The sequence below is a fragment of the Dictyostelium discoideum genome (genome assembly GCF_000004695.1).
Source record: "Dictyostelium discoideum AX4 chromosome 4 chromosome, whole genome shotgun sequence".
Lineage (NCBI taxonomy): Eukaryota > Evosea > Eumycetozoa > Dictyosteliales > Dictyosteliaceae > Dictyostelium > Dictyostelium discoideum.
Window position 1 is genome coordinate 2,160,366 of NC_007090.3, and position 10,000 is coordinate 2,170,365.

General features: G+C 21.4%; 4 protein-coding genes across 4 annotated transcripts in view; 3 read left to right on the top strand and 1 right to left on the bottom strand.

Moving 5' to 3' along the window:
• Positions 1–968, top strand: part of gnt14 (hypothetical protein) — a gene marked incomplete at both ends in the record, with an annotated part of 2,137 nt that extends 1,169 nt beyond the window's left edge. The window contains 3 exons of the mRNA XM_633414.1: positions 1–332; positions 462–667; positions 753–968. The exon at positions 1–332 is cut by the window's left edge and continues 1,169 nt beyond it. Coding sequence (XP_638506.1) covers positions 1–332; positions 462–667; positions 753–968 — 754 coding nt within the window. The remainder of the gene's footprint in view (positions 333–461; positions 668–752) is intronic.
• Positions 969–2,763: 1,795 nt separating this feature from the next.
• On the top strand, positions 2,764–5,663 carry DDB_G0284579 (hypothetical protein; the record flags this gene model as incomplete). Its single annotated transcript, XM_633415.1, has 2 exons — positions 2,764–2,770; positions 3,376–5,663. 2 exons carry the CDS (start codon positions 2,764–2,766, stop codon positions 5,661–5,663), a joined length of 2,295 nt encoding a protein of 764 aa, XP_638507.1.
• A 1,071-nt stretch (positions 5,664–6,734) lies between these two features.
• On the top strand, positions 6,735–9,444 carry DDB_G0284569 (hypothetical protein; the record flags this gene model as incomplete). Its single annotated transcript, XM_633416.1, has 5 exons — positions 6,735–7,541; positions 7,622–7,996; positions 8,093–8,494; positions 8,571–8,726; positions 8,806–9,444. 5 exons carry the CDS (start codon positions 6,735–6,737, stop codon positions 9,442–9,444), a joined length of 2,379 nt encoding a protein of 792 aa, XP_638508.1.
• Positions 9,445–9,667: 223 nt separating this feature from the next.
• gacC (RhoGAP domain-containing protein) overlaps positions 9,668–10,000 on the bottom strand; it is a gene marked incomplete at both ends in the record, with an annotated part of 1,587 nt that continues 1,254 nt past the window's right edge. The window contains one exon of the mRNA XM_633417.1: positions 9,668–10,000. This exon is cut by the window's right edge and continues 40 nt beyond it. Within this exon, the coding sequence (XP_638509.1) occupies positions 9,668–10,000 (333 nt within the window).

A 10,000-nucleotide genomic window follows, 5' to 3' on the forward strand; every position in this document is an offset into this window, starting at 1 on the left:
AGCAATCAGTGCCAATAAGATATTGGCTACATTTGCTGATTTCCATTTATTCTACCATAACAATACTCGTTATCCAGTTAATAATTTACGTAATCTTGCAATTAGAAATGCATTGACCGAACATGTATTACTCTTGGATGTTGATTTCATTCCACCCTCTCATTTACATGACCACATTGCTCACTATATCAATTTAAATTATTTAAATCAAGATGACTCTTTAAATGCTTTTGTCATTCCATCATTCTCTTCAAATTTACAACCAAAAGATATTCCAGATTCAAAATTTGAATTTATTGAAATGTTAACAAAAAATAAAATTGAACCATCAAGTAAGTAGTATTAATATACAAAAATAAATTAAAAAACAACAACAACAACAACAACAACCACCACCAACAATATATAATTTTTATAAATTTATTAACATATTTATAAATTATTTATTTGATTTTATTTAGATTTAAAAGTATGTCCAAAATGTCATTCTCCAACAGATTATACAAGATGGATGACATCAACTGAACCATATGCAATTGAATATCATTGGATTTATGAACCATTTTTAGTTTATAATAGATCTCAAACATTACCATTTGATGAGCGTTTCAAAGGTTATGGTTTTGATAAGAATTCTCAAATTTTTGGAATGGCTGCCCAAGGTTTTGTAAGTAAAAAAAATATATCTAATTAAAATAATTGTTAATATTTTATTAATTTTTATTTTTATTTTTATTTTTATTATTTTATAGACATTTAGTGTATTACCTGAAGCATATATCGTTCATATTAATCATCCAACATCTCGTTGGGACGGTCCAAGTTTAGATGATCAACAATGGGATTCACTTAGAGTTGTTTGTGATTTACTTCCAGAAATTCGTAAAAGATATGCAAAAGGTTACAAAGTTGATAGATTATTTGACGAACCAACCACTGAAAATTGTTATTCAAATGACCACTGGTAAAAGCGCTTACAGTTTTTCTTCTTCTCTTCTTCTTCTTCTTTATTTATTTATTTATGAGGAATGGTAAATTTAATGCTCAATCATTTTCCAGATAATAAAATTACAGACTCTCAAAAAAATACTTTATCCCAAAAAAAAAAAAAAAAAGAAAAAAAAAAAAAAAAAAAAAAAGAAAAAAAAAATAACAAAACAAAACAAAACGAAAAACATTCTCAAAAATTTTTTAGAATTAATAAAAGTTATCTTAAATTAATTAAAATTAAATCTATCCTTTTTTTTTTTTATTTTTAAATTTATTTTTTTTATTATTTTTTTTTTTTTTTTTTCCAATTCACTAAAAATTAAAAATAGATTTTTCTTTTGATATTTCAAAAATAAAAAATTTGATTCTCAAAACAATCATTTTTGGTGAGTCAATTATGTGATTTGAAGTTTTATTGCTGTTTATATAAAAAAAAAAAAAAAAGAAAAAAAGAAAAAAAAAAAAGAATAAATGATGACGTTCTAAAAATCTTCTTGCCGAAGTCATCCAGTGGAAATGAATCGGTACTTATGGCAAATTAATAGAATTGAATATGAAAAAGATTCTTTTTTAAACATTTTCCTTTTTTTAAAAACAATTTTTTTTGATTTTTTTTTGATTTTTTTTGATTTTTTTTTTTTTTTAAATTTTTTTAATTTTTTTTTTTTAACGAATTGTAAAAAAAAAATAAAAAACAACACATAAACTGTTAATAATTATTTTTTTATTTTTATAATAATTTTTTATAATATCATTTATAATTATTACATAAATAAAACTAAACACATGTAAATATTAAAATTTTAATTTTTTTTATCTTTTTTAATATTTTTTTTATTTTTTTTTTATATTTTTTTATTTTTTTATTTTTTTTATTTTATACATTTGTTTTGATCAATTTTTTTTTTTTTTTTTTATTATTTTCTTCATTAATTGGTGAAAAAGGGTATATTCATAATAAAAAAAAAAGAAATAAAATATAGTTTCCTAGAATGTAATTTATTTCCCCTTTCGATTTGTTGTAAAAAAAAAAAAAAAAAAAAAAAAAAAAAAAAAAATTTGACACACATTTTCAAATTTCACAGACAATTTTAGATTTTTTTTTTTTTTTTTTTAAATTTTTTAAATTATTTTTAGCAAAAAATAATTAAAAATCCAACACAAAAAAAAAAAAAAAAAATAATATTTTTGTAATACCCCACACCATTTCCTTACATAGATATAAAATTTTTTAAAAAAATTAATTTCGATCTTTCAATCTTAAAGATTACCGATGTATTTATATGTACTATCACTATTTTTTATTTTTAATTTTTGTATTATAGAAAAGTGGATTTTTTTTTTTTTTTTATATGCAGCAGTCAACCATCTAAAATAAAAAAAAATAAAAATAAAAATAAATAATTAAATAAAAAAATGAATTATTATAATAATTTTTTTAAAAAAAAAGATAATTTACATTTGTTCTATTTTGACAATTATAATAAAAATAAAATAAAATAAAATAAAATAAAATAAAATAAAATAAATTTTTTTTTTTTTTTTTCTTAAATATTATCTTCTTATTCGCCATAATACCTCATTAATTGAGACCTACTTTTCAAAGACATAAAATTATTTCTATTATTTTTTGTTTTTTTTTTTTTTTTTAAACAAAACATAAAAAAAAAAAAAAAAAAAAATAAATTATTACCAAATTTTGCACACACAAAAAAAAAAAAAAAATAAAAAACAAAAAAAAATAAAAAAAAATAAAAAATAAATATATATAATATGCAAAGTTATATATAGCACATTGACCATTCCCTCAGGTTGTAAATTTATTTTTATTTTCAAAATTAATTTTTTTTTTTATACACACACTAAAGAAATCAAACCCACTTAAATCACATACACAAAACAAACCAATCCCACTTGAATCAATTACACTAAACAAATCAATCCCACTTCACAAAAAATTAAATTATTTCTTCCTAAAAAAAAAAAAAAAAAAAAAAAAAAAAAAAAAAACATACCTTATAAATAATAAATTTTTTTTTTTTTATTTGTTATTAATTCCAACAATACTATTAATAATTTAATAAAAATAAACAATCAATCAACAATTGGATATTACAAATAATAATAATAATAATAAAAAAATAAAAATAAATAATTAAACACACAAAAAAAAAAAAAAAAAAAAATAATAATATTTTATATTCACAATTTTTTATATATATTTTTTTTTACCCATTTTACATTCTATTTAATTTTATTTAAATATTTCCAAATCCACTTCTTTTATTATTATTTTTTATTTTTTTAATTTTTCTTTTCAAATTTAATTATTTAATTAATCATTTTTATTCTCGGTTTCTACAATTGTTTAGAAACGAATTAAAGAGAATAAAAAACATAACATAGCGTCTAATACAAATAATACTCTTTTAACTAGTAGTAGTAGTAGTAGTGATAGTGATTCTGACCACGCCGATGAAGACAAATTAGAAGAACAGGATATTGATAATAATAATAATAATAATAATAACAATAATAATATAGAAGAAAATAAACCACCAGATTTAAATCAAAGTAGTAATAGTGATAGTGATAGTGAAGAATTAGAAACAACATTACAACCACCAACACCACCGCCACCTTATTCAGAAGTTGAAAATAATATAGAACCACCACCATTACAAATTAGTTCAAGTGAAACTGACTCGCCAACACATTCATTAGATAGTAGTGACAATAATAGTATTGTTGGTTCTGATATAAATAATAAAAGTGATAAAGAAGAAAAATCACCAACTCTTGCTAATAATAATAATAATAATAATAATATAGATAATAATAATAAAGATAATAGTCAAGATAATAATAAAGATAATAATAATCAAGTTAGTAAACCAATAACAGAGATTGAAATGAGTAGTTTTAGATCAAATCAAAGTGTTAGTCTTTTACATGATAGACAAAATAAAACATGGCTTTCAACAATTAAGAATCAATTGATACCAACATCAGGTGATGTTAATGCAGTATTTTCAGTGGTATTGGATAATTTGGCAAATATAGCATCATTGGTTGGTATTTTACAAGGTGCCTATGGAATGCCAATTGATCTTGTAACAAAGTATTTTATAGCGGGTCCGGCATTGGCTGTTATGATTGGTAGTATAGCATTGTCGTGTTATGCCATCTATTTGGATTATCATGAAAAGGATCCATCTGTACATTATACTGCAATTCCAGTGGGTTTAGACGCACCATCAACTATTGGGTTACCTTTGTTAGTGATTGGTCCGGCTTATGCATTGGCAATAAAGAATGGTAGTTCCATACCGGATGCTACAAATAGTGCTTGGTTAGTTGGTTGCACAACCGTGTTTTTAATTGGCGCATTCAAGGTGTTACTAACGTTGATGAGTTTTGCACAGAAGCAATTCCATCCAGTGGGCAAAGCCGGCGCATTGGCAGGCATAGGTTTGGCATTGTTAGGCATGAATGAATTGTTAACCGTCGTTGAAGAGCCTGTAGTTGGTTGGGTGTCACTTTGGATACTTTTGTTGATACTAATTCACAGACAGAATAAACATGGTGAAACGGTTGGAATTTCATTGCCATTCAATTTGTCGGGTGTTTTACTCTCTGCTTTGGTGGGTTCCGCAATCTATTATTTCATGGCAGGTGTACATATTTCCGTGGACCCAATGCCAAGTGGTGTCACTGATAACTACGAATTGACCTATCCACATCCATCAAATATTTTCAAATCGTTCGCTGATGCAATTAAACAAAATATCTCCATTGCTATACCATATGCCATCCTTGTGAATATCGGGTCATTGACAATCACTGATAGTGCAAATAATGTCGGTAATGCATACAATACACGTTGGGTATTATTGATTGATTCATTTTCAACAATCATTGGTAGTTTCTTTGGAAGTACAGTTCAAACCACACCATACATTGGTCATACAGTTTTCCATACTAATTTTAAAGCACGTTCTGGTTATTCCTTAATTAGTGGTTTAATCATTGGTTTGGGTGGTTTCTTTGGTTATCTTGGTTTCCTCACTAAAATCTTACCAAAGCCAGCAATCATACCAATTTTCATTTTCATTGCATTTGAAATTTGTTCAGACACTTTCCACAATACTAAAGGTATTAAACCACATCATTGCGCTGCTGTGGTTTGGAGTTTCTTCCCATCGTTATTCCAATTTTGTAATATTTACATTAGTCAAATCTCACCAGTTTTATCAAATTGTATCACTGATCCAAATTCAGTGGCTACTACATTAGGTTTACAACCATCTTTAATTCAATCACTTGGTAATATAATGATAATGGCTCATGGTTTCATTTGTACTTCTTTGTTTTGGGGTACTTCTTTAGCTTATATTTTGGATAATCGTTTGAAGAAAGCTTCAATATTTTTAGCAATAACTGGTGTCTTAACTTTCTTTGGTGTCATTCATTCTGTCAATCCAAATGGTGAGGTTTATTTACCTTGGAATTGTGGTTCAACAATTCCTTATCAATGGACTGCTGCTTACTTTTTAATTGCTGCTATCACTTTTGCTTTCTCTTTCATTAAAGCAAAACCATTTCATTCAACTTTAACTGATGAAATTGGTGCAATTCAAGCTAATGATAATTTTTATTCAAAATCATTTTAAAATTAAATTAAAAAAAAAATATAGATATAAAATAAAATAAAATAAAATAAAAAAAAAAATAAAAAAAAAAATAAAAAAAATTTAAAATTATAATAATAATAATAATATAAATTTAATTCAATGTTTAAATTATTTTATTTGTTTATTAAATTTTTTTTTTTTTTTTTTTTTTTTTAAAAATACTCATGTTTTCATTTCAACAATAAAATTATTATAAAATTATAATAATAATAATAAAATAAATTTAATTTAATAATTTTATTTTTTTTTATTTTTTAATAATTTTTTTTTTTTTTTGTTTCAAATTGAATAATTTATTAAAAAATAAAAAAAAATTATTAAACAAAAATAAATGGGTCACACAACATTAGATATATGTTATTTTTTTTTTTTTTATTATTATTATTTATTTTTTTTTTTTTTAATTAAAAATAGAAATATGGGTTTTTTTTTTTTTTTTTAATTTTTTAACCCAATTTTTTACATAAAAAATAATTTTTTTAATTTTTTTTTTAATAAATTTTTTTTTATAGTGGTTGTGGTTTTATTTAAAATGAAAATTCGATTTGTGTTATATTGGTATAAAAAACTTTAAAATATTTTAATAAAACTATGAAAATTCTCTCAAAATTTGGAAGGATACTTGCATATTGAATAATTTTTTTTTAAAATTAAAAAAAAAATAAAAAAATCATTTTTTTTTTTTTTAATTTAAGTTCTCATATTGAAAATACATAAATAGACATTTATTTTTTTTTTTTTCATTTTTTTTTTTTTTTTTCCTTCCTTTTATTTTTTTTATTTTTTTATTTTCACCCTTTTATTTCCTTTTTTCTAAAAATCTGGAATATTTGGATCTCTATAAATTCCATATTTTTTTTTTTTTTTTTTTCTTTTCTATTCAACATAAAAAAAAAAATAAAGAAATAAAAGTAATAATACAAATAATAAATAAACTATTTTAATTTTTTAATATTTTTTTTTTTCAATAACAAAAAAAAAAAAAACCATTTTGATATCAATAAAAAAAAAAAAAAAAAAAAAAAAAAAAAAAAAAAAAAAAAAAAAAAAATGTTAAGATTTAATTTTAAACATTTAATATTTTTTATTTCAACAATTTTAGTATTTTTATTATCATTTATTTTATCAAATTATATAAAAGCATTGTTATTATCATCATTTGATATTGATGTTTATTCAAAATATATTAAATCACCGAATCAATCAATGATTAGTTATTTTAGAATTAAAGAAAATGCTGACTCATTTCAATCAGACTCAAATGATGGTATTATAAAGAGTACAATTGATGAAGTTCAATTAAAAAATCAAATTGAGAATTATCAAGATAAAAATTTTCAATTAAAAAGTTTTTTAGTTAAAAATCAATTTTTTATAATATTTTTAATTTTACAAAGTATTTTATCAGTCATTTTAATACCAAATCTTTATTTCACCCCTTTTACTTTAAATGTACTTGTAAATAGATTTACATTTGAATTTCTTCAACATCAATATATTATTTTAACCAAAATTAGATTATTTGAATATTATGGTATTTATTCTCAAAATAGATTATTGGATGATCTATCATTATCATTTAGAAAGAAACAAAAAGCTTTATTAAAAAAGAATTTAAATTTCTTAAAATCATTTAAAAGTAAAGTTTTTAAAGATTTGGAAAAGAGAAAAGAAAATTCAATGCAAAATTGGATTACTTATACAACACTAGAATGGTTTTTAACTACATCCTCATTTGGTTATGATTTAATGATTTACATTTATCCATTATTCATTTATAATCCTTTAATTTATCCAACTAATCAATTTAGAGGTTGTATTGTTGCTTATGTTAAAACATTAACAATTATACAAAGAGTAAATATATAAATATTTTTTGAAATTTTATTTATATTTATATGTATTAAAATTTTTTTATTTTTTTTTATTTTTTTTAGTTATCAACAGAATCAGAAATTAAAGATTATATTAAAAGAATCCAACATTCTGTAGAATATATTGATGGTTGTATAATTGATTTAAAAAAGAGAGAGAAAAAAGGAGTTTTACCATGTGTTGATTCAATTATTGGAATTTGTAAACATTTAGAAAAAACAATTTATTGTGATAAAAGTAATCCAAAAAATCATTTTATTTATAAATTAGTATCTGTACATCTCCAAGGTTTACCAGATGAAGATATTGGTGAATATAAAAGAAAAGTACTCTTAGATCATACTTTAGGTGCAATTGTTAATTTTTTTATGCCTGCAATTAGAAAACTAATAAGATATCATTACAGTTTAATTCCAATTGCTCCAAAAGAAATAGGTGTAAGTTTTTATTTTATATTCTATTTAATATTATTTATAATATTAATTGCTAACAATAATATATTATTAAAATTAATTAAAATTGAATAAAAAAAGTTATGGAGAATACCAAATGGTGATGATATTTATAGATTTCATATTTATTATTTTACATCAACAACAATGCATCCAATGGATTTACAAGAATTAGGTTTAAAAGAAATTGAATCTTGTAAAAAGAAAATAATTGAATTGGTACAACCAGAGTATATTTTTTGTAAAGGTTATGAAAGTTTTGGTGATTTTATTAGAAGATTATTTAATGATCCTGAATTTCATTTCTCTTTCACAAAAAAGGGAAGAAGAGATGCAGTACATCAATTAAAAAATTCAATTACAAGAGCATGGGAAAAAAGTAAAGATTTATTTTATGAATATCCTGAAAGTCCAATTAATATAGATTATTATACAATTTTCTCTGATGTTTCATATAATTATCAAGCTGGTCCATGGGATGGTGTAAATATTTTAATTAATTTTATTTTATTTTATTTTTAAATATAAAATATACTAATTAATTAATTTATATATGTAGAGTGAAAATCCAAGAATTTCAATTAATTTCGATAGAGAAATTACTTATTCAAAATTAATGAATAAAGGTTGTGCATTTAGAGAAGGTGTACCAGGTCATCATTTACAATTAGAAGCATTTAAAAATTCAAATTTAGATTTCTTTAGAAAAAATTTGGTATGTAATAATATAATTTTAATTTAAATTAAAAACATTATTTATTATTTATTGTTTTTTTTTTTATATAAATATTTAGATTTCAAATTCATTTTTTAATGGATGGGGATTATATGCAGAATTATTAACAATTGAAAATGGTTGGATGGATAATAAATGGGAAGTGTTGGGACATTATTTAATGGATTTAAGAATTAGTGCAAAATTAGTAGCAGATTGTTCAATTCATTACCAAGGTATTAAATGGGATACAAAAACTGCATGTTCATTTTTTGAAGAATTAGGTTTTAGCAATAGAGAAGCAGAATTAGAAGTAAAATGTATATCATCATTACCAGGAACTGGATTATCACAAAAAGTAGGTCAAGTTAAACTTTTAGAAATGAGAGAATTTGCAGAACAAGAATTGGGTGATAAATTTGATATTAAAGAGTTTCATAGTGTAATTTTAGAGAATGGTTCTCTACCTTTAGATATTTTGGCACAAGTTAATCAATATTGGATAATTGAAAAAAAACAAAATAATAATCCATTCCCTTCATTATTTAAAAATAAAACTAATATTATTAATAATAATAATAATAATAATAATAATAATAATAATAATAATAATAATAATAATAATAATAATAATAATATTAATAATAATAGTGGCAGTAGTGGAAGTAGTGGAAGTAATGTTAAACCCGAAAAATATGAAAGTTATAAAGATAAATAAATAAAAAATTTACCTTTATTAATAAATGTTAATTTCTTTTTTTTTTTTTTTTTTTATTTTTTTTTTTTTTTTTTTTTATTTTATTTTTTTTTTTTTTTATATCGTCCCTAATAACATATTAGATTGTTTAGAAAAAATAATTTGTAAATATATATATATATGAGAGTAAATGTACAACTGTTATAGATTTTTTTTTTTTTTGTTATTATTATAATTATTATTATTATTTTTGAATCATTGGTTTAATTGGAGTAATTGGATGTTCAATCTCTAAAATTGAAGGATCAGGATTTTTGATAAAAATTTGTTGAAAGAATGAAATTAAATTAAATACAATAGTATTTGCATTTGCAATTTCTTGGATGTCACCTTTTTCAATATTTGGTCTTAATAAACTAGGGCCATATACAATTGATAAATTACTTGGAGTCATTAAATTTTCTTTAGAGTTTAATGAAATATCATGTAATAAAGATATACATTCATAAAGAATTGTATATTGGAAATTTGGAATTGAATTAACAACTGCTTTTAATGCTGCTGCTTTTTCAGTTGC